The 25,340-nt window shown below is 39.8% G+C and overlaps 1 protein-coding gene across 5 annotated transcripts; it reads right to left on the bottom strand.

Moving 5' to 3' along the window:
• Nucleotides 1-449: 449 nt before the first annotated feature.
• On the bottom strand, nt 450-24,716 carry kidins220b (kinase D-interacting substrate 220b). Of its 5 annotated transcripts, XM_036581881.1 has the most exons (31): nt 24,546-24,716; nt 24,088-24,275; nt 21,395-21,551; nt 21,146-21,244; nt 20,812-20,910; nt 19,474-19,572; nt 19,223-19,321; nt 19,024-19,122; nt 18,702-18,899; nt 18,517-18,615; nt 17,179-17,277; nt 16,986-17,084; nt 16,728-16,905; nt 16,316-16,480; nt 15,531-15,710; nt 15,162-15,327; nt 14,635-14,786; nt 14,233-14,522; nt 13,868-14,008; nt 12,724-12,961; nt 12,398-12,486; nt 11,761-11,905; nt 11,512-11,674; nt 10,609-10,787; nt 8,436-8,662; nt 7,693-7,821; nt 6,243-6,272; nt 3,967-4,104; nt 3,753-3,851; nt 2,759-2,989; nt 450-2,676 (listed from the first exon to the last, which is right to left on the bottom strand). In XM_036581881.1, the coding sequence occupies exons 3-31, from the start codon at nt 21,524-21,526 to the stop codon at nt 1,498-1,500; spliced, it is 5,241 nt and encodes a 1,746-aa protein (XP_036437774.1). In that variant the 5' UTR covers nt 21,527-21,551; nt 24,088-24,275; nt 24,546-24,716; the 3' UTR covers nt 450-1,497. The 5 variants fall into 5 exon arrangements, with proteins under 5 accessions (XP_036437774.1, XP_036437777.1, XP_036437776.1 ...); XM_036581884.1 differs by lacking the exon at nt 7,693-7,821 and having other exon boundaries at nt 1,498-2,676; XM_036581883.1 differs by lacking the exon at nt 6,243-6,272 and having other exon boundaries at nt 1,498-2,676.
• Nucleotides 24,717-25,340: the final 624 nt, after the last annotated feature.

The following is a 25,340-nucleotide window of genomic DNA, read 5'->3' on the forward strand; positions in this document are numbered from 1 at the left end:
TTGTTATTGTTTACCTTTAAATGGTTTATAAAAATACAATGTTCATGAATCGGTGTTGTAATGACTGTAGTACATCGGCATTGCCATTATAAATTGTTGTACTTCAAGACTGGAAATTTGTGTCAGAAATCACTACTTAAGTGTCAGGTTTCACCTTTGATCATGTTAGGATCAATCTGTGCATACGACTGTTTTATAAATGAGGCCCCAGCTCCTATCATCACAACTGTAAAGAAATCCGAGTTGCAATGTTTCTCAACAATTATGTAATTCCCTTTTAATCCAGACACGTAGACTTTGGTAGTTGTGTAAAAGGTGTTCACAAAGACACTTTTGAGAGTTGACGGAAAAAAAAGCTCAAAATCTTGAATATGTTTATGTAGGACTGTTAAAACAAGTAGGTTTATAAGGTAGAGGTAGAAAAAAAAGTTAGGAAAAAGTCTGTGCAGCACAGTATCTTATCATTTATGGTTTATTTTGTTGCAGACAGTTCTCACATATCCCAATTTCCTGTCTGGCATGTATCACAAGTACACAGAAGAGCTAAAGTTAACAGTACAGTGCATGCAACACCTAGCCTGTTGTTTCAGACAATTAATGCAGTCAGACACATGCATGTCTCTGCTCTACATGCTCACTGCTACTAATCTTCTACTTCAGAGCTTCTTAAACTATTGCCCAGGATCCAAAGCAGGATTCAGGTATGTGACTGATGCAACATGATATACAAGAACAAATGTAGTCTTGAATACTATTTCTTAACACCTTTTGTCATCAGATGTAATTTGGTCCTTAGAGTATGATTAGTTACTTTTGTCCTGAGTGTAAGATTTAAGAAACTCCGTTTAACACTGACGGGGTGCAGATAACATGCAACTGACGTGATTCACCATGGCACAACATTTCACCACTAACAATTAGCACAAGGATCTGACAAGGGTTTGGATAATTTTGGCTAAAAATTTTGGACAAGGTTAAGCCATGCTTTCCTTTAGGGTTAGGTTCAAATAAACTGTCAGTCATGGTCAAGAAGACGAGATAACAATCAGTTGACTTTATATATTAGTTCAACTAACATGCCAATATTTATAGCCCACAATAATAATGGTGTTCTTTTACAACCTGGCATGACAGCTTATGTCCAGTGTGGTCAATTCAAAAATTTCAAAAGGATCAGAAACAGAAGCAGTAATACTGTTAGACATTAGGAATTTCACAAAAAAGAATAGTTTAAATAAGAAATTGGACTTGAACATTAGTAGACGTATTCCATGAGTGACGACATGGACAGGGGATCACTTTTCACAAACGGAGATGTAGGCAGCATTGCTGGCAGTAAACTACAGTGGGCAAACTAGCACTAATTTAACACTGAAATACATGGACCTCACTGAACCACTGGAATGACATGTTTAACTGGGCATGCATCACTTCACATAACAACATCAAACATCCAAAGCTTGAGCGGAGACTCTGCTAGGACCAGGGTGCAGCTTCTCAGAGGATGCTCTCGCGCTCTTCTCCAAAAGTGACCGTGTCAGAGGTCACGGCGCAAATTTCTGGCGGGTCTCCAGGATTCAGGCCTCTCTTCAGGTGCACCACACGAACGTTCTCGTTGTGGGTGGTGGATGTGGAGGAGGTGTTGGTGCTGGAACCAGGAGCTACAATGACCTCACTGCCGGTGGTGTTGGAGGAGGAGGTGGTGTTGGAGCTATCACCAGGCTGGCGTGGGCGGTTCCCCTGCTGAGCATTGGTATTGTTGTTGAGGGTGGTGTTGCTGGGCGTGCGGTTGAGGTTGTAGTTTTTGGAGGAAGGCCAGCTTTCCTCAGGGCTGCTGGCCAAGAGGCTGCACTGATCCTCAGAGCAGATAGACATGCGTGCGACCGTCGGGTCCTGGAGACCGCTCAGGCTGTTGGGCAGGCCTCTCTTGCGGGCAAGGCTCTCCTCGTCCAGCTCGATCAGATTCGTCCTCTCGGACTGCGACAGGTCAGCCTCCTCATCTTGGAGGGAGTGGTTGGGTGAGCTTTCATTAGAGCGGACGCCCGAGTCAGATGAGTCCTTCTTGTCCAGCATCCCATCTGAAAGGTACTCTTTGCCCTTTGCTAAAGATCGCTCTTCGCTTTCTGTGCGTTTAGGTTCTGGTTTCTTCCCATCCTTGAGCAGAGGGGCGTTGTCAGACTCTTCTGACTCTTCATCATCACTGGTCAGTTTCTGGTAGCGCAGCCCACCTGCAGCTTTCAGCTTCAGGTCAGCGCTTTGGAAGAGCCCCACCTTCTCTCCAGAGGTCTTTCGTCCGAGCAGGGACTTGGAGGAGCCGTGGTCTAACTTCTCGTCTTCCTCGCTGATGGGGTCTAAAGTGGCAGCATCAGTTGCAGCAAAATCAGTCGCATCCACTGCTGGCTTCCCACCACTGCGCTTTGAGTAGGACTTGCGTCCGTCTTGATCTCCCCCATCCTTGTTCTTGTCTTCAGAGTTGGAGTGCATAAACTGGCCTGGATGGGGCTGCACAGGCTTTTCTGCCCCACTGCCTGCAGCTTCAAGCTGGGCCATTGAGGCAATGTACTCTTGATAGGCATTTCGGTACTCTGCCTGCTGCTTGTCAGTTAGCTTGCAGATGTCATTGGAGGACTCCTGAGAGTTCAGGCTGGACATACTGGGAGTACGATGGGTAGTGCTCTGCAGAGGGCATAAGATATTGTGAGAATTGTTCATATTGAGCAGTGAAAAAGGGATCTCCAAAAGATATAACAACACTCACCATCCATGGAGGGTTGGTATGCCTGGGTTGTTCATCCAGGCCCACATTTGAGAGCTCTTCAAAGCTCAGGTTGAAGTTGTACATGGGTGAGGTTTCTGTATTACCAGGTCCTCCATGTCCTGAAGCTCCACGATGCCTGACAGGCTCTCCGTGACCCACCATGCTGCTGCCTTGCTCACTAGGAGCCTCTTCATGCAAGACCTGGCTCTCCACATGACGCATCTCCATGACCTGCACACAAAAGCTTGTCATTAAAAACCCTGCCTTTAGTACACCTGCAGCTGGCAACTTGTTTTTGGTATCAAGGCCTCTCATTCAGAGATCATAAACAGAAAACTCATTTGGCTGCAGCTGGTTTATTTGACTTGTTCCAAAAGCAATTATTTTGATATTGTTTGAACATTCAGAGTCTTTTTAAGAGATTACAAATTCTACACAAATTCTACACATGAACCCAAAGGGTCGCCACTGGCAAGAGTAAAAGAACTTAATCAATTTAAGTCTATAGAATCAGACAATTCTGTGTACTGCCACGTTTCTATCACTGTATATGAAAAAGGCTTCCTTTATAGCTGGACGCACCTTGAATTTTTCAAGTGAGTTCACTGTTAGGATCAATAAGCATGTATTGTTTTGTTTAATCACAGTAAAGATAAAGCACAACTAATGTGTAATTTATATGTTTCTATTCATGTGCTTTCTTGTTCAAAAACATAAATAAAAACTAAATAAAAATCACAGGATTATCAGCTTTGTTAGATCACATTCCTTACTTATATAAAAGCCACAGCATTAAGAATTTGCGTTATCACTTAAAGGAGTAGACAAAATGACAGAAATAGGCACTTTCACTTCAGCCTTAAAGGGTCAAGTTACAGATTTTATACAGAATCAACATTCTGCCAAGTATAAATACAAATTATGAAAAACTATGTCAACCTACAAGCTTTTCTAATTCCAATATTTGAGCGTAGAGCTCAGCAAAGGTACTTACAGATCCTCTGAAGAGTTGCCAGTCTCCAAAGTTCATGTTCATCTCTTTCTTCAGCTCATCCAGGTTGCACTGGGATAGAACTCTTCCGTTGACATTGGCCTAAAATGGTACAAATTGGGAATTAGAGCAGCAAAACTCTTCCTTTCAGGCATCGCACACAGATACAGGCAAACATCTCTTTCTTTCTTCCTCCCCCAGAATACACAAACCTTACCTTCTTGATGGTGGCAGTGTACTGGGCTAGCATGCTCTGGTCGATGCCTTCCATCACTTTGAGACGCTCACACACCATATCTGTGTTCATAGAGCTGAGCAGCACAGATGGGGTGCCTGACACCACAGAGGCAGTGCCCTGACACACACAACACAGAGACCCAGAGAAAATCATCAGTTCTCTTGTATTATTACCACATACACATTTATAACAAGATTACTGTGATCCTCAGACCGAGGTAACCAAAGCAAATCAAATTCCATGCTGGTTGTTAGTATAGAGTCCAAGCTATCTACAGGGCAGGAAAACACCTTGAATTTAAAATTCAATGAAGAGAGGGGTCATAAAGAAATGAAGGAGTGTAGAGAAAAGTATACAAGTATCTTTTAGAGTGCTAATGTTAATGAGCTTGAAGCAGCTACACTTATACACCAATAGTACATCACTGCACTATAACATACTATAAGTAGTGCTGGGCAATATACTGCCTATACCGGTATTCTATGACTATATTGACTCACCGTGATATTGATTTTCATTGTTTTTTTCCTTCTGAAATAGATTTTTTATGTTAAAGTTATTAATGGATAATGAACATTATATCCATAATAAACAATATTCTATAAAGTTGTGGTATCGCTTTTCCCAAGTGTATTGTTTTTAGTGTATTTAAATTCTGATCTGTGAGCTGTATATGCACCCACGACCTAAAAAATTAACCGTAATGTATGTCGTTTACAGTTTTAATCAGTTTGTTCCATAAGAACAAAAATATAAAAATAAATATACAATAATTAGCAAGTTTACTTTCTAGAAATGTGTTTTCTGTCATATTGTCAATACTGTGCAAGGTTCCCTTTGGTGTCAATTTAAAAGAATATACAGTCAAAAATGCGATATCAGGTTTGTAAGACATTCTTGTGTTCTTACAAGCTGCAGCACATCTCTAGACACTGCATGAATCAATTAGATTTCAATTAAGGGTGCCAAGATGCAATTATGAAACAATTCTTGATGCATCTTGATTTTTTTATTTTTATAGCCTACATTATGATTTCTTCCTGTATTACCAAGCAGTGTTAGCTGAATTTGAATGTAGCATACAGTCTGTGCGCTTGTTAAGTTTATAAACTGTTTTACAGGTTTCAAAGAACATCTAAATTAAATGAAACTTTTGTTTAGTTTTTCATGTTACGTACAGTACACAGTGTAGCTCATATTTCAGAAATGTTGGCTACTAATGAAAAGAAAAAAAAAACTAAAAGAAGCCAAGATTTTTGGAAGTATCCTACTTTTTAATTTCCTTGGCTGTATGTTTATCTTACAGTAAGGGAATGGACAATGCAGAAAATTCTTTGTGAATCAATTCAGCAACTTTCAAGAGAAAATCCCAATGCATCTTAGAAAAGATTACTTTCCCATCCCTACATGATATATCTGTAAGTCTTGTGATATTGAATTTTATTAATACTGCCCAGCACTAAATGTAAAGTTATTGTAAACAACTGTCAAAAGTTGCACGTACGTTAAGTCGTGAGATGCCACGTTTAACCAATTCATTATAAACATATCTAATGTAGTCTATTGTAACAACAACTAGACTAATTAAAGTTACATGTTGTGAACACTGTCGTTGCTCTACAACTATAATCTTTCAGAAAAAACTGGAGCACAGCCCCGATCCTCACTCCTCAAATACTTCATCTTTCATAACAGAACGGTCCAAGCGTTATCCGTTTGGACTAAGCAGTGTAAGGTCTTCAATTTCAATGGCTTTATTTTAACAGGCATCATTGAAACAGCTTCCTGAGAATTTAAGGGCAGCAGGACAGTGTTGGGGTGAAACTCAATGATATCCCAAGAGGAGATATCAGTTAGGAAGTTCTTTCTGGTAAGCCAGAGGAAAGAATGTTTGAGGGGAAGGAGTGCTGTTGCAAAGGTGAACTGTAATGCACGTTAGTGCATGTTTATCTGAAAAAGTTACAAGAATGAACTACAACCAAGTGTTGTACATTAACCAGACTTCTTTAACATTACTTCAGTTTATTTTTATCTTTAGCACCCTAGTTCCTCCTTCCCCATTGTGGCCATGTCAACTACTACTGTTCCCATAGGGCATGCTGGGATGTTACTGTTTGGTGCACATGGAGAAAGTTTATGTGAGAAAGCAAGAGAGGGACAATAGAGAAAGTTTGGAAGAGCGTTTTTAAGGAAGGGCAGCATGAACAAGGCAGCACAGCAGCAGTGCTTAAGCTGAGTCTAGAGGGATTCAGTACCTGCTTCTTTTTCAAAGACGCTACTTTAAACTGGCAAAGAGAGAGAGAGAGAAGGAGAAGAGGGAAGAGACAGAGGAGGTGGAGAACGTGAGGGATCCATATACAGGCCATGTCCATGACAGAGGAGAAAAGTGTATCAAGGGAGTAGGTAAGTCTTTCACCACAGCAGGTGGAGCTTCTCTACCACTAAGGGCTCCAGTGAGCATTATGACAGCTGGTGGTTGACGTCACTGGCAGTGTGTGTGTGTGTGTGTGTGTGTGTGCGTACATGAACAGTCTGTAGGAATGTAACTGTCCTCTCTCACACACACACACACACACACACACACACACACACACACACACACACACACACACACACACAGACGCAACACTCCAATGTTACAAAATGTCAAGAATTTGGCTTTGAAAGACCATAACAAAAAGAGGCAGATGCGCATCGAAGTATTTGATAACATCTGCATTATTAACATTAGTTTGTATTAGGGCTATTTCAATAATTCAGTTAAAAAAAATAAAATTAAATTACATTCAAGATTACTTGGTTTAGTGATACGTTTGCAATTTGAATGATAAACAGAGTATGTGCAGGTGATTATAAAGCTCAACACCAGCATCTCTTTAATGCACGTATGTTTGTAGTAACAAATTTTATGTACAGCAAAAAAAATAATGTTTGCTGTGACAAATTATGTGTATATGAAGTAAAAGCTGTTGTTTAGCTAGGTCTGAACTGAACATCTCAGCAGACACCCAACAAATAAATCGTTATTGTCGGAAGAAAATCTCATATCTCCATTTTTGATGTTTTTCAGTTTCGAAAATTTGAAAATGCCTGTTGCCCTTTACATTGTATGTAAATTTCATGATAAATGGACTAAAAGAAAAAACCCAAAATTACTTGGGAAAAAGTCTGGTTCCATTGACTTACATTAAAAGTACAGTAGGTTTTTTCCATCTCCTGTAAAGTTATCATTTTGGAGATACAAGGTTTCCTCTGACAACAGACTTCCTTTTCATCTTTATCAGTTTTTTGGAACCTTAGAAAGGCTTTTCATGATATGTTATTAATCAGTTAAGACCATTTTTATTGTTTTGCTTCCAAAAAAAAATAAATAACAACAACATAAAAACAAAACAACATAAAAAAAAGAAAACACGGGTTAATTGATTGATCAGCCAAATAATTGGTAGATTATTATAAAGATTACTAATATAATCAATAGTGACAGCCCTCTTTGTTTGAACATTATAAAATATTCTCAGGGAGTTATCAATCAACTGCAAATCACATACATGTCCTGAAGCAGAAAAGGCTGTGAACAAAAAGCATGTCAGTGAGTAAAAGAGTTAGAGGAAACACATTAAAACGTATTGAAGGCTCACATGAATACATTAAAATCAGATCCAGTCTAAATCTAAGGCACTAAGTCTAATGTCCAGTACTTACGATTCCAGTGTTAGGGTCCCTGGGATAGCCTGCTTTAATGAGTGGGCGTGGAGGTGCGGGGGCATGGGCGGGGAGGGAGCTGCCAGTGTACTGCCGCGGCAGCAGGTAAACATGATGGGGGAAATAAGGCTGAGAGATGGAGGAAACAAATTTAACAAATGAAAATGAAACACAAAACCTAAAATGCAAACTGATGTAACAACGTCGTGCTTGCCTACTAGTATGTAAGCACTCACACATGCACACTTCTGTTGCACCCAAAACATAAAAGCCTTTAAATAAACGGAAACAAAAAGAACAGAAATCTGATGATGACAAATCATCAAGGAAATGATAAATGGGGAAAAAAAAGTTTCCAGGAGGAAAAGTGGAGAAAATATTTGATATTGGAGCTAGAATTCTTTAAGAAGTGTACTCATCCAAATCAACATCCAAACCAAATGTTTATTGTCAGTCTCAATGAAGCAATACAGACCTTTCCAATTTTCTGGTGTTCCAAAGGACCACAGCAGCCCTATTATAAATCTTATACTTGTACATAACCTGTGATCAATCAATCAAAGTGGGTGGAAACCTAACCCTAGAACTTGCTGTTTCAACTCCATAAACGTATTAAAAATATAACCATATGAATCCTGGCTCCAGCCCGTTCCTTTGTTCGTGCAGAAAGCAGAAGATATACAGGTAAGATTGAATAAAACCCGAAGAGGTCTTCGCTGCTGTGGTTGTGCAGAGACACTCACCCTGTTGTAGAAGGGGTGCTGAGGGCCTGCCATGCCACTGTAGTATGCACTGTGGGGCTGAGGGGACACACCAGGTGGGTTGTATGGCCCGTTGTAGGAGGCAGTGGGAGAGCAGGCTGAGGACTGCTGGCTGTAGATGGAAGTGGGTCGGGGAGCACCGTCATGCAGGGGCAGTGTGGGATAGGTGACTCCACCCATGTTCATTTGCTCACGAGCAGCACGCACATCTGGAAATACATGAAGACATCCACTACTTCAGCATTCTAATGATAACCTAACACAGGTTGAGAAAAACAGAAAGCTAAGGGCTGAATTTCACTTCTGCACCCACAAATCTTCAACATGTTCAACACTTGCATGTAATACCAATGTGTGCACTGGGGGATGGGGGTGGGGGGCATAAGAATACCAGTAAGACATTCTGTCATGATATGACTGTTGCCATACTGAGTATAATGTGATAAACCCAAAAACAGCAAACAACAAACAGCACCACAAACGTGAGCATGAACAGCTTAAATAACTCTTATAAATTGAACAAAAGGGTGTTTTAGACAAAACTGCACTATTAAGTGCAGCTTGCAGACGCTCCTACAATAAACAGTATAATGCTGACACAGCAATGTTCGGCAGCCGGAGCTTGTCGCACCATGCAGTATTTGTTTATTTTTACTTTGCAAGGGATTCGATTTATAATCTTTTGTTTTGCTTTGTTTTTACATAATTGTTGAGGATAAGGAAGATCAAATCAGCTCATAAAACCCATCCAACAGGCAGGGGGTAAATTTAATTTGGAATAGCAAGATGCCTTAGTTACAGTAATAATAAGAAGAAAAAGAATAAGGAGAAAAACAATAATAATTATTATTATTCCAGTTATTTTTTTTTATTAATGTTACTATATGTACAACTTAGATGCATTCACTTTTTTGATATCATGATATCATATCTATATCATCTGTATAGTAGAAAATACCATAATATAAATCTGAGTTCATATCACCCGCCCTATTAACGGGCAGTGTCACATTTACCAAATCAGAAAACAAAGGTGAAACCTACAGGCAGCAATCTATTTTCAACCCTGAGAAAAATCTAGTGCTGCTGACAGAATGGATAGAGGCAGGCAGTAAAATATTGGAAGCGATAAAGAAGTAGAGGTGGGCAATATGGCAAAAATATTACATCACAATGCTTCTAAAAAATTTCACAGTACATAATATGCATCACAATATTTCGTTTTTCTGAGATCTAGCAAGTTGGAACATACAGAATTTAATCTGTAGTTCTATGATTTTTTTAATAATTAAAAAAAAAAAATTTACAAACCTTACAGTGATTTTTATTCAATGTTTTGCAAACTGTCCTGCACTAAACTCAATTAAACAGACCTAACTGTCCTCACTCTGTAATGAAATATGTAGTTAGTCAGTCTTCTTTTAGTCATGTTGCCCAACCCCATATAAACGTTTATCATGCAGCTAGGGGTGGGCAATATGGCAAAAATACTATATCACAATACTTTAAGACATCTTCATGATACACAATATGCATCACAGCATTTTGTTTTTCCGAGATTTAATTAGATGGAACAGCCAAAATAGAATGTGTAATGCCACATATAGTAATAATAATAATAAATCATAATAATAGTAACATACAACAACAACTATAATGATTTTCATTCAGTGTTTTACTAAACTACACTGCACTAAATTCAAATGAACAGGCTTAATTATGATCTCTCGATAATGAAACGTAGTCAGTCAGAGTTCTTTAGGTACTGACGATATTCATCATATGCTTAACTGTGACATAATTCATCACGATAACAATCAAATATTAGCATACTGCCCACCCCTACAAACAGCAGTTGTTTAGCTCTGGGTCTTATCTTAAGTCCAACTATACCCAGATTCTCTTCCCAGCTTGACCAATCTGAGTTTGCCTGATGTAAAGCATCATAGGTTCGCACAACATGCAGCTGAGATTTTGCCCCTTGGCTCCTCTGCAAGGCTCTGCCATATTACCCTTAAACTCTCTCTCTGTGACTCAAATAGGCTTATGTGCATCTTTGCAGATGAAGCCTAACATATGTCCTCATTCATAATAAATAAGATATTCAGAATGAAGAATGAATTCAGGATGAAGACGTCAGCTGCAAAATCCTCACCTGCTATGATCTCTCGTAGTTTGGGGTCCAAGTTGACTGTGCAGGGGAGGAAGGTGCGGATGTCACGAGCAGCCAGCACTGGAGTGCGGGAGGACAGGAACACCTCAAAGCTCCGTACATCTCCATCTATCTCCAGCAAGGGTTCCACGTCTTTAGTGGTGGGAATGTTCTTGGAAATTCTGTCAAATGGAATAAAGATGGACAGAAATATTCTTTAAGGACACAGTTGACAATCTCAGGTATCCAGGACCTTCTGAGCTCATATGGAACTGCTGAAATGGAGACTTTCTTTAAACAATGCAGGCCTTTGTGTGGTTGACCAAGGAACTGGCTTTTGCACACACTGTGGCAAATTATGTTCAGTCTCCAGATAAAACACAGGCTTGATCGTTTTATTGAAAATAAAAATGATGCATTATATATATATACATATATATATATATATTATATATATATATATATATATATATATATATATATATATATATAGCGCTTATATCCGGAGAGAAATTTCCTTGTTTCATTTCGAGCTATGGGTCATGAAAATGAAACAAGGAGGATTCAAGCAGATAGCCAGTGTCAACAAAATAAGGTGATATTACGGCTGCTCGAGAAGCCAAACCACTTAATATAGATGTAAGATTCAGATGTTTTTAGTTCATAAAACCTAGGGTATTCAAAAAAACATCTAAAAAAAAATCTGTGAACACAGCCCTTATATATGTGGGTTGCTTAACCTTGTCTCATCTTCTGGCAGTTTGATGTAGCCCAGAATATGACTTTTGCTTGCTGTATCACAAAAAAAACTGCAATGTCTAAAGTCTGTTGTCTCTTAAGAGACTAGTGATTAACAGAACATCGTTTCACTGAATAAAGAAGAGTGGGTTAAGTGGTTAACTGCACCTTTCATAGATTGTTTTGAGTGTGGCCTGGTCAGGGATTCCATCTGTCTCCTCTAGGTACAGAATGAGCCATGACGTTCGGTAGGGCCACTGCTCCGTCAGGTTGATCCAGGACGCCAGTCGGTCCCAGTTAAACGTGATCTGATTGGCCCTCAGCAAGCGGCCTGCATGAAGGGGATAACACTGTGAGATCACTAGGAGTGGTCTTGCATTTAAGAAAACATATTATACACCTGATGTTAGTTCTTACCTGTGACAGACACAATGTTGAGCAGTCTCCTCATGGTCTGAGGGCTGATATCACTGAACCAGTCCTCAGTGACCAACAGCTTGGTCAGGTCGAAGGACATTTGACGCGTAACTGACCTCTGCATCTGCCGACGCCGGTACGTGTCCTGACCAGACAGAAAGAGATCATATACTCTCAGAAGGTATCTGATATCTGTCACATGGCTTTAGAACAAACTTGGGTTAAATATTTATCTGTATTACAATTAAAGTCTATTACAAAGAAAGTCTATTTCTGGAAAATCCTGTGTTCTAATATTGTAAGAGCCAGCACATCATGTGGTAAGAAATATTATTGGATTAGCCTCATTAGATTACAGTAAAAGAAAGATCACATCAATCTGTATTACAGGTTAGGTTCAAAATGACCTATAAGACAACAGAGAAGGTCTTTAAATTTAACTTTGAAATTTGGTTCCTTAACAGAGAGAGTGATCGTACAATTCAGATCAAATGACCTTCACATGACTATTAACGTGTGAGTATTGATTTAATAATGTCACAGCCACAGTGGTTTGATCTGAATGCGGACAATAGCTCATAGGGAAATGGAACAGTGGGTTTCAGTGTTTCCAGGAAGCCCCCTCTGGTGAGCTTACCCTCCGGTTCAGCGTGGTCTTGCTGCCGAACTTAGCTGTCTCACCCAGACTGTGCTGGGACAGCTTCCTGTCCAGCTCCTCATGCCAACCTGCAAGAAGGAACCGCATAAAGATAGGGAGACGTTTAAGACTAAAACAATTAAAAGATTGAAGAAACAGGATGGTCAAAATGTACTTGGTAAACGGCAAGTAGTACAACCGGAAAAGAAATTAACAGGCAATTTTTTACAGTTCCCTTCACAGCAATTTTCTATCACCGCCCAAACCCCAATATAAATCAGCCCTTTCAGACTAATAGAGACTATCAATCAAGTAGTACCACTGACCCTCAGAGTTGCCCGTTTCTCCATTGGCTGGGGCTGGTGCACACATCTTCTTAGCGCTGCTAAGGCCTCGGCTGTTGAGGAAGACGGGCAAGTGCACAATGTTGCGCATGTAGTCATGGCCGTTAATGTTGGAGTCACGTAACACGCTGTTCAGGTTCTGGTTGATGGCCTTAATGATGATGTGAGGGTCACTGGCAAAGATGGAGATAAAGGGGCCTTTGGAGAACAACACCCTCACCTGGAGATCAGGGGAATAACAACAATGTGGCTCAGCTTTGTACACTTGTGCAAAAGGATTGAGGTGTACCATTTAATATCTGCATGAAGATGTCTCATGACATGGATTTTACCACACCATGAATATTATGATAAGCCCAATTCGGTGAACCATAAACAGCTCTGCCCCAGGACGAATGAAACATGAGCATGAACAATTTAAAAATTCTTAAAAGCTCAATAAAAAGCACATTTTAGACCAAAAGCGATAACTGCACCACTGAGTGCCGCTTGCTACAGCCTACATTAATCAGAGCTGCCTCTGTCAATTATTATTACTATATTTATTCTTAATGTTGTTGTTGTTCTAATTGTTATTAAAAAATGTTGTTTATTATAGATTGTGATATCATAATGTTCTGATATGAACAGTGGAAAATAAAATAATATAAATTTGAGTTGTTCAGTAAAAGTTTTTTATTTTTGTCCCAATTTTGAATCAATAGCAACTGTGTTTGGCTCGAATATGTTGAAGATCAGACCATAGAACTACGTGCTTTAGATAGTCTTTTGTTGAATTAAAAACAAAAAAAACATTGTTTTTCATTTTTATCCAAAATTTTTATCCAAAGTGTTGCTAACTTGTCTCTGCCTTATCGCACAACATGCATGCAATTACTAATCATTCAGTCAACTATTCATGTACACAAAACTAATTATTTCAAAAAACTTCAGCATAGCGGTCTTCTGTGTTGCATGACAGCTTAATCTAAGAGATCATTCTCTAGTGAATAATTGAATAACTGAAGAGAAAAAGCTGTTTCTAGGACTCTCATCAAAACTAATTTATGACTGTAATAATTTTAGAAAAAGTGGTCCAGCAGAGACCCCTGCTGGCTGCTGAATTCGCTGCAGCATCGACCCTCACCGTATCCAGCATCTGCAGAACTTTGTCCTGCTCGCACGAGTCCAGGCCATCAATGATCACCACCAGACGGGTCTGATTCTGGGTGAAGCTGTCAATTGTCTTTGCCATTTTAGCCATGAGTTCTACTTCACTTTTAAGCACCTGAAGAAGAACAAAGAGCACATAATTAAAGCCAGACAACAGAGTGATGTCATCTGATGTAATGGGTAAGTGGAAATCAGTATCTGAACGCCAAGTAATATGCAGAAGCCACTAATTCATCATTCAAGAAGTTGACAGATTTTACTACACCAGACTTCACACAATTAAATGCCAGAATGTGATGCATAAACAGGATGTCTTGATGTGTGACCATGTGGACCAACCTTCATGAAGCCTTCACTTTTGAGTTTGTGCATCTTGTTGGCAGCACTGTGCAGCCTCTTTCTCTGGGAGTTCAGAACGGAGTCTGTCACCTGCCACCAGGTGCGGCAGTTCAGTAGCAGAGCTAGGCCCACTACGCTCGCCATGGCAACCAGCACTGCGTTCACCGTCTGGTTACGGCCATCCACCTTGAAGACGGCCAGCAAGGCCATGCCTGTGATTAGGCAGCCCAGGATGAAGATGAAGATGACGAAGGACGGGATACAGCATGTCTTCTTCCATTTCTTTTTACCTGGTATTAAGACAAACCCATGGCACTCAATATGCAATATAATAATATGGTGTTATTTAAAATTATGCTCTGAAAACAAAAAAGACTCCTGCGTTTCCGAAGAGATCTTTACCTTGGGTGTCCTCCGTCTTGAAGACCCTGAAGAGTCTAGAGGCCATGAAGCCAAACTCCCTCTCACAGGCATCTGAAAGCGTAGCAATCATTTCAGCCATGGACGTCTCTCCACCCACACTGGACAGCCTGTTATAATCTGTGAACAGGAACCTAAGAACAAAACAATTATGACAGTTAAGTCAAACCATCACTCATTTCATCTATTCATCAGTTCCAATGCAGGTTCAGCCTTCAAGCAGAGGCAATAATAACATAATAACAATAATAACAGTTACACAGGATATTTTAAACGACTTCTCGGCCAATCATATCACACAGACCTTCTGTTTGCATTGAGCCGATTTATAAAAGGTGCATTTTTTAAGCAGGGTTTAAAAATGACTGTAAATGTCTGTATCCAAGCTAAATGTGTGAAATTACTGTGACATTAATTAGAGGTCATTTTGCCCTAGCAGGACCCATTCTTCAAAACATACACTAAGTGAAGGTGTTGATAAGACACATGTGAGTTGAAAGAATAGCTACCTGACAGGCAGCGCTCGCGTGGTCTGCTCAGGCAGCTCTGGTGGGTTTACAAACATAAGTTTCAGCAGTAGTTCCAGGTAGCCAATGTGGCGGGCAAGCCGGGTGCTAAGAACCCAGGCCCAGTTCCAGCTCTCACCCTCACGCCTACTCCCAAAGTACACAACCACTGAGAAGAGAGAGAGAGATAAAGAAAGAGAGTGCATTATTCACAGAAGCTTATTCTTATAACAGCATTGCTACATCACCAAACCAGTGGCTAAGGAAAATAAAAACATGAGTATTGGGGCTATACTGCTCTGTTGTGTAATGTGCAAACCCTACTAAACAGCAAGAACCAAACAAAGGAAGAGTAAATATTCCAATGTTTACCAAAGAAAAGATAGAGCAGAGCCAGTAGGCTGAGGGAGACAGCAATTGCCAGCTTGGGGTCCACGGTGAAGCCGAGCAGCAGAGCTACAGAGCCACAAAGCATTAATGACAGGAACACCACCAACCAAGAGAACTGGAACAAAGGCTCGATCTGCTGCCCTGCAAACGTCTTCATCTCATCTTGGAAAGGGAATAATGCAAAAAACAGCATTAGTTTGTTATGTTTAAGTTTGTTATCTGTAAAGGATGTGTTAACTTATTTTATCCTTAGAAAACCAACAAAACGTCATTTGACCAGGGGTATTAAAATTTTTGAATAAGACTGCATGTAAGTGGGCTAAGAAGTTTCTATATCAAACAAAGATATGATTACTTGGCAATGTCTGTTATATGATATATAGTGATATGCAAATGTTTTTGGCACCTGAGAAAATTACACAAAAAACAACTTAATTGGGCTGTAAGCACTTATTTGCTCAGAAAGACACTAATATTACAATGTCATCAGCACTTTAACTTTTACATTACATTAATTCAGGTGTGCTGGTGATAGAATTTAAGAAATATATATACTGACGAGGGGTGCTGAGGTGAAGTCTGGAAGTACTTTTTTGAAAACAAGAAATTCTTGTTCATTTATACTGTATTTATGTTTATTTGTATTTATTCTAGTGTTATATACATTTTCACAGATAGCTACAACTACTACCTTTTGCCCAGCACTCTATATTATTTTTTCGTCCTTCATTTCAGTGCATAACCTTACACTGGTGCCAAGCACTCACCCTCTAATTTCTTGAGCAGAAATGATTTGCCGCTGCCCCACTGGGCATACAAGCCCACACAGATGGGTGGCTGCATGGTGGGCTCACTCAGGATGTCCGCCAGGGCACTACTATACAGGTCATATCCCAGCATATCCCCGTCCGACTCAGTGGGGGACAGGTGTCCTAAGGGGGACAACATTTCAGACTAAATGCCCAACACAAAACACAATGGCTCAAAAGGAACAAATCTGTGTGCCTGTCGGGTCCTATGCAACTGGTCATTCAAACGTCTGACAAGAAGTGGAGCTCAAATTTCTAATTTCACATAGACAACAAGTCATCAAAGAGGTTGGCAGAACAAATGTCAATGCAAAGAATCGATAGACAACAACAGATAAGTCTGACTTATGACAGCTGGACTAACACTTACGGGCTCCAAAGATCTGAGTGAGAATGCTTTTCTGGTGGCTGCAGTCAATGTTGTATGGAGTCTCTCCAGCCTTGTTGGGCCTGTAAAGCAGGCGGCCATCTTTAGGGTTGCGGAGGAGAAGCTCAGCCAGCCTGCGGCTCCGCCCACGAATGGCAATATGGAGAGGAGTGTCCCCTTTCTATCAGAGGAGAACACTTAAAATAAATAACATACCAAACATGCAGATGACATCATTTATGCAATATGACTGAATCTCACCTTATCCACAGCAGACACCTTTGCTCCTTTGTCCAGCAGTAACTCCACTATTTCAATATTTCTCATTTTGGTGGCTTTGATCAGGGGAGTCTCAGAATCCTGAAAGATAATCAGGTAAACACATACATTAAAGCTTTGTTTAAATAATAGTACATTATTATTACAGAAGAGGCTGGTCCTTGTCCCTCTGTACCTTGGTGGTGGTCTCTGTGTCAGGGTTACACTGCAGGATGTCTCTCACCATGGTGGCATTGCCTTTCTCCACAGCCCAGTACAGAGCTGTCTTATTGTCCTGAAGCAGACAAACAGAGAGCACAATCATCCACGTGTTCCAAATTTTTTATTAATATATATATATGAAATGTATATGAAACATATAAGAAATTATCTAACAACACCCTGTATTGTATTACATTCAACTGTATCACAGTTTATCTTACTATATCTTACCTAAGGATGTAAATTTTGTCAAATTCTTTTGGCCAATAATCAACCATGATAGCCAACACTAACCACTAAGCCTAAAATCAAGGATGGGCCCTATCAAAATACCCATTATAAAACAAAGCATTTTATGTTAGAACCTGATTTTGTTGAAACATAGGAACTTAGAGCTATATGTTCATGATAATATGACCAAAAACTAAAATGATGACAAATTGACTGAAATATATTAGGATGGGCTAATGAAAGTTCTATATTCTAAAGTTCTAATGTCATATTTATCATTTATTACCAAATTAAAACAAACATAAATGCCATGAACAGGGCTAGCTTTGCCTCAATGTACATCATTAACTATCAAAAGCCCATTACTGTCCATCACGTCCTTCTCTAATATTTAACACGCCCATTTGTTATTTTCTCACGATGGCACACATCACATTTTCTAACTGTCTGCCTTATTGCTTACGGATGTTTTGTTTTCGATATGGTCTGCGCTATAGCTACCATCCCCCTAATACTATTTTCACTCATTTTTAAATGGCCCTTTTTAGCTGAATCTACTCTTGCACTCTCAGGCATAAAAAAACAACCTTCCTCAACTGAATAAAAAAAATAAAGTCGTTTATTGGAAATAAAATAAAAGCTGAAGAAAAAAGATCAATAGCTCTGGTCAAATAACTGTTTATTTGTCTATTAACAGCTAATTGGCTAAGCATTTACACTGTGATACAGTGATTAATATCAGTGCATCAGGACAAGCAACTTGGCTTGTTGCTAGTGTGTTAGCTTTACCTATCATATTAGCTTGTGGCTACAATGTTAAACTGGGACACTAAAACACAGCTGTTGTTTTAAATACTGTGCTTATTTTGTGCTAAATGCACTTAAAAATGAAAATGGAAACATAAAATATTACCCTTAACCTAAACCTTTTCAGTCCCTCCAAATGCACTGCGACACTGCCATATTTCACAGATTCAATTTCTGAATTTTGTGAATTGCTTCACCCCTATCTATGTAATACAAAACATATTATGCTATATTACTGTCTTCCTGATATGCATTAGGTTAGAGATTAGATTACCTGTCCTCTGATATCGATGTCAGCATACTTATGTAACAAGGCTCTCACAATCTCAACATGGCCACCCCTCACAGCACCAATCAGTACAGTATCACCACTCTGAAGATTTAACACAATAATTAGCGCATTAGGACATGAAAATCATCACTGAAAATTCATGCTCTGATAGAGTGTTTGTGGTTTACCCTGTCTGGGATGTTCACATAGGTGCCTGCATCCAGCAAGTCTTGCACTATCTCAGTGTAGCCTTCCTTAGCTGCAATCATCAGGGCCGTGTTGCCATCCTTATCGGTCATGTTCACATTGGGGTTCCTCTTCAGAAGCTCCTTCACAACTTCAGTATAGCCGCCTTTCACAGCCACAATTAGGGCTGTCATGGAATTCTGAGAACAAGAGAACAGTGTATCAGACCAACACAACGCTAAAAAAAGCATGAAATCATGTACATGTGATAACAGCTTTCTTACATCTATGTAAAGGGATCACAAAGAGATGTAGTGCACTTACTGCTCCTTCCTGGTCAACATCAGCTCCATTCTCCAGCAGGTGCATCACGCAGTCATAGTGGCCCTTTCTGGCAGCCCAGATCAGTGGAGTGGTGCCATACTGGGGGCAAAGAAACACACATCTAGATTAACCAGATTCTCTAAACTAAAACCTATGAAGACAGGTTTGGCTGTTCTTGTTCAAAGGACATGAGCCTTACCTTATCAGAGCAGTTAACTTTGGCTCCATGCTCCAGCAAAAGTTTGACGATTTCAGCATGACCTCGACCAGCAGCCCAGATGATGGGGTATACGCTGTACTGCTTACGAACAGTACAGAGTTAAAGGCAGTCAACACAGAAAAATAATCAATATTTTTTTGTATAAACTCACTACTTTGCTACTAAACAGAATCTCATATCCTTATCATTTACATCTGATAAGGGGAGCTCCAGATGTTTCTCTACTTTACCTGTCCTGTTGTGTTGGGGTTGCCCCCATTCTCCAGGAGGACCTTAGTAACTTCCACTCGACCTTTATATGCAGCCCACATAAGGGCAGTCCAGCCCCCCTGCACATCACAAACACACTCTATTACATTTCAGTGTGTTCTCTTGATATTAAACACATCAATCACCTTTTAATAATTAACTGTGCAATGCTGTTGTAATGCAAATATGAAATGAGCATTTATTAAATGATTTTATCTCTTTAATAACACTGTTATTCAATGTGCAAGGTATAAAGTAATGAAGTTTTCTTGGCTTTATTAAAGAAGGTAAACTTTAGTGCTAAAAGATACGCAGACCAAGCATAAGGGTCACACTAATTAGGGGTACAATAAATATATACTTGCTGCTAAAATTTAACCTGTTAAAAAATACATTGTCACCACTTATTACCATTTGGGGGCCCTTATCAAAATTTAGCAATCTTTCTTCCTTATTCAAAAGGCATTTGAGCCTGCTCATGATGATTTCAATCTACAGTGATGTCCAAACATTGACAAACCTCAGCTACTCACAAATTCCATATGAAACTACATCACCTGGATACACAGAACCACTTGGTGTAGAATCAGCTGTGATTCTTAAGGGATGTTGTGCATATTCTTTCTAGCGAATCACTGCCTCATATGGCTCAAACAAAGATTTGTCTGCATTTGGTAAACGTGTCCCTGTAACAACTGGATGATTGTAACACATTTACAGTGTGGGCAATGCCAAATAGAGTATTGCTGATACTAGTTATGCTTATATTCATTGTGTTGTAACTACCTCATACCAGTTAGTGCAATACCTGCTCTCATGTAAATACAACAAATCTGTCTTATATGCTACGTAAATATGCAATAGATATACTTTTATTCATACTCTCTCACAGATTACTCAATTTATGTCTATTTTTCTATTTCTGCCAAGTTTATGTCTGTTTTTATTCTTATTGTATTTCTGCCTAATATATGTAAGTTTATGTGCAAGTATGTCTTGCTACTGTAACACTGCAATTTCCCTTTGAGATCAATAAAGTTCTATCTATCTGTCTGTCTGTCTGTCTATCTATCTATCATTCTTTCTATCTCTATCTATCTATCTATCTAGAGTGGGCTTTTACTACAACTTGTCATTAAATATGCAACATTTAAAAACAGGCAACTTTAAACAACTGAATTATGTCTGGTATCAGCATTAAAGCTGAGCTGAATTGATCTTCATCTCATACAGAAAGGTAGCAGGGATGAAGATGAACAAAGAATGAATCGGATGTTTTTACTTTCCACGCCTTGAGTATTATAATGACCATGTCTCACCATGTCTCTGTGCTCAATGTAAGCACTGCTGTCCAGCAGCTCTTTCACCACTTCCACATGCCCCTCCTTAGCTGCCGAGATCAAAGCGGACCAGCAGTCCTATGGGAAAGGAGCAGAGAGAGATCAGTCACCATGGAAACTGCGGGATGATTGGCCACTGTCACCATGGAAACAGTGGTGGATAGTGTGGTGAAAACAAAGCTCTAAGGTGTGTCTGCTTTTTTTATGGAATGAATATCGATTAGGCAGCTGTCCAACAGAGGTGACCTTTATTGGGATCTACATATGGTGCATGTCTGATGCCTTTAAAACTGCAGAGTGAACATTCTCTCACCACATCGTCCAGGTTGACATTGGCACCTCTTCTGATGAGCTCTTGGACTATCTCCAGACTGCCCTGCTCTGCAGCCAACATCAGAGGAGTTTGTCCATTCTTTGAGAGACAGAGAGAGACATGTCGAAGACAGGCAGAGAGACATATGTTATGATGATATGGCAGACATAATTAGACGTGATTATAATACAATAAGCCAGAATTTCAAAGTGATATTTGATTTATACGGAGAGACGCTTATTCGCTTACATCACTGCGCCCGTCCACCTCTTTGAACTTATCGAGGTGTGCTTTGAGGGCAGCCAGATTCTCCTCCTCTACATAGCTGAAGAGGTTCTGAATGGCCATAGTGGTCATCTTTATAGATGTGGTGGTGTCCATGATTGCTCTTCAGCGTCAGCACACCCTGAGGAGAGAAATTACACTGAGGAACATTTTTTCATTTTCACTTATAACACTTATTGACAGGCACAGTTTGATGTTTTCATGTGATCTGGAAAACCAGACAGAAGACTAGCAGCTATGTAAATGAAAAGATGGAATGATGGTATCAGAAAGGCATGGTAATTTAACTCTCTGAAGAATCCGCTGACAAGGTCATAAGCATGCTGCTTTCTAGCTTGAGTGACAGTTGGCATCTGACCTCTTGGTTCCCAGCATGACATTTGAAATGTCAGGAGGAAAGTAGTTGGGCTAACGCCAAGCAGCGATAACCTAAGAACAGCTCAGTGTTCTCAGTGCCAGTATGAGATAACAGTATGTCTGCTTCCCTCTGCATTTTCACCAACCATCTGTTTTCCTCTCACGTCATAGCTCACTCTACAAAACACAACTCAGCCAGGACAGCGCCTTACGTAGTAAGAGCATGGAAAACAAGATAAATAAGCCCAAATAACAGCCTCCATTTCCAGGTAATAACCTGACAGTAGGTGGATTCACCATGCAACCAATGTGGAATAAGTCCCCCACCCTTTGGACAGGAGAAACGTGTAACGCAAATACAAGCCCAACAGCTTTTAATAAGCCGAATGCAAATGGCACACCCACTCAGTCAGAATGTACCCCCTGTTTTTCTTTGTACCTCTGGATAGTTATTTTAAGACCAATATAACTGACTGACAAGCATGAACAGAATTTATGTTAGCGGACACGACTGCCCAACAGGCATGGTCTGGGCCAATCAGATTACAGACATCTTTTGCATAATTCAATATATTTGCACATTATGTTGCAAATAATTAAAGAATAAACAGCCTAAACAGACCAGTACTGATGAGCAAAAGGCATATACGCTTCAACATGCACAAAGGGATGTGGACTGAAACCAGGTAAACAGGCTCCACCCTACATCACTCTACACGACAATGCAAAAGCTTCATCCATGGATGACATTCATCTGAAAATGAAGTGAGACCTGAGCCAGATTTAGAGTTGAGCTTAAAATTACTGTATGTGGTCTGACATGCAGTGTATATGATGTCCACACTGGCACAAACAACAAAAGAGCCTGGAACAACAAAGACACAGTGGTGACTGATTCAAAAGACAAAAACAGTTCTCTCTTATCACAGCTAAATGAAGCCACATTTACTCTTATGAGAGACAAAATCTGACACCTTACCCACGGTGTGAGGCTCTTTTCTTCGTCTGTATGTAGGACACTGTCGCTTTTATGCAGCCTCTTATATGTAGTGTGTGTACTGCTGTTATGGAATGGCATCATGTGTTATTCATGACCACTAGGACTGGCTAATGCCTAGTGTTCCTGGCACATGCTCAATTGACCGAGACGCTGTTAGCATATTGTGAAGGCATCTTTGATTGAAACCGTAAAAGTAAACAGGTATTTGCTTGAATTAAAGAACAGCCAATAATAACAGTGCCTGCAAAAACTGCACTTTGTCCTCATATCCTAGTCAATGATGGGGTTTTGAAAAACAAGTCCAGATTTACAGCTCGTCCATATCTGCAAACATACAGCATATTAGTGAATTTCTCAGCGGTACAATATTGAAACCTTAACCTTTGAAAGACCATGTATTACAAAATATTCTATCATACCGACCCATATTCATACAGACCAAACTGACAGGGATTAAAATGCGAGTATTTAAGATTTAAGGTCAGCACAATGCCAGGAGAAGGTGAAGGAGGTAAGCTTTAATTTTGTGTTAGAGTGCAGTGAATATAATGACACTGCAATACATCTTAAAGGAAATGCACTTTAACCGCTACATATTGATGACAAAGCTACAGCTATATGGTCTATTGTAGGATATTAGCTGATATAAAGCCCTTTACAACGCAATCCAGAGCGTTTAAAATTACAACATAGACAAACAACGTCTAAACAATTAATTTAAAGTAATGTTTAACCGTCAAGCCCTATTTGGACGGGAACCACAGTGAAATGTTTGGTTTCATTAAGCAATAAATGCAATAAATGAATACACGACATCCTGGAATACTAACTAGACAATCTGATCAAATCCACTTATGCTGCCTACATTTATATTCGGTCACATCTAACCAATACAATATTACTGCAAATGGACACGACACAATTTGTGCCTAAAAACAAACTCAAACAGTTTTTACTCATACAAGGTCATACCAGTAAACAGTCTGGCATCGCCGCTGGATGCTAACTGGCTAACCTAGCTAGCCGACTACACCGGCTCCGCTCCACTCGAAACTGTTTCCTTTTATCGCTAAAACACTATTTACTTCTTCCACATTAAGGCTTACACGGTTAAAACTGTAACACATCAGACACGGGCAGCCGTTAAAGACGTTAAAATCAAAACGGTTAACTATGGATTACCCTACAAACTTGGTTAATTCTCAGCCGATGGGCTGTCAATCAAACAGCATCAGCGTTGAAAATATCCACACTGGTTAGCCAGCTAATTGTTAGCTTAGCTATATATTTTCGGTCCTACCTTTGAGACAGAAACGTTAAAAAGATGCACTCCGAGGAGGGCTGTTCGTCAGACTCTTATTCCTGTTGTCCCCTGTCGAATCCTGTCTGTTTTTCTACTCTCCATCTTCAACAACAGCCATTTTGGAGGATCCGCACTGAGCTACAGCTTCTTCTTCCCAGCCAGTGGCGAGCGTGACGTCAGCGGAGCTGTAGAAAACAATGCAGAGTAAAAACAGTGTTTGCGCTCACTGTACATTAAACACAGCTCACAGCACAGACACAGCAGCTCCTCGGCTCTTTAAAGACGGTCTGTTTCCCCATAGTAAGGTACGCAGTCCATTAACTTACATACAGAGGTGTGTAAAGCGTTTTAAAGCCATCTTCAGGTTAAAGTGTTCAATAAAATATGGACTCACAGAAGTAAAAGTAATTACTAAAACACTTTGAGTGAACAGAACTCCTCATATTCTGACTTACCAGTAGAACTCCAGGTGGAACCTCACAATACATTTAATATCTGGATCTCAAAAACAATAGAACTCATCATTTACTGACTTCCTCAGAGAACTCCAGGGGGAATTTCACTTCTGAGCGTATTCAGCTTCTGAGTCACTCTCATGAAACAGCCTGAAACTGTGTTACTCAACCAGAAGTGGACCAAAACAACAAAATACTATGTGGTACAAGAACAAGGAAAGAACGTCAGTAGTTGTTAGTGTGTTGCAATAATAAGATAATGGGCACTTAGGTTGGAAAATGTTTTATTTAAATCAGTTTAAAATTAATTAAATCATTTACTTGTTAACTGTTCAAACTGACATCCTTATTTATACACTGATCAGCCATAACATTAAAACTACCTCATTGTTTCTACACTCAGTGTCCATTTTATCAGCTCCGCTTACCAAATAGATGCACTTTGTAGCTCTTTAATTATAGATTGTAGCCCATCTGTTTCTCTCTTTTATTCTTCAATGGTCAGGACCCCAACAGGACCATCTGGATGGTGGATCATTCTCAGCACTGCAGTGACATTGATATGGTGGTGGCATGTTAGTGTGTGTTGTGCTGGTATGAGTGGATCAGACACATCAGTGCTGCTGGAGTTTTTAAACACTGTGTCCACTCACTGTCCACTCTATTAGACACACCTACTTTATTGGTCTACCTTGTAGACGTAAAGTCAGAAAGAGTAACTCATCTATTGCTGCACTGTTTGTGTTGGTCATCCTCTAGTCCTTCATCAGTGGTCACAGGATGCTGCCCACAGGA

Source organism: Colossoma macropomum, unplaced genomic scaffold, assembly GCF_904425465.1.
Source record: "Colossoma macropomum unplaced genomic scaffold, Colossoma_macropomum, whole genome shotgun sequence".
Lineage (NCBI taxonomy): Eukaryota > Metazoa > Chordata > Actinopteri > Characiformes > Serrasalmidae > Colossoma > Colossoma macropomum.

What these genes read in the sequence shown, in the direction of transcription:
- kidins220b (XM_036581881.1), bottom strand. Translation starts at nt 21,526, where the DNA reads ATGGACACCACCACATCTATAAAGATGACCACTATGGCCATTCAGAAC. An exon ending in ACATCGATATCAGAGGACAG is followed by an intron (nt 17,278 to 18,516) that starts GTAATCTAATCT and finishes TGTCTGCTTCAG; the next exon opens with GACAATAAGACAGCTCTGTA. An exon ending in ACGCGAGCGCTGCCTGTCAG is followed by an intron (nt 14,787 to 15,161) that starts GTAGCTATTCTT and finishes TTTTGTTCTTAG; the next exon opens with GTTCCTGTTCACAGATTATA.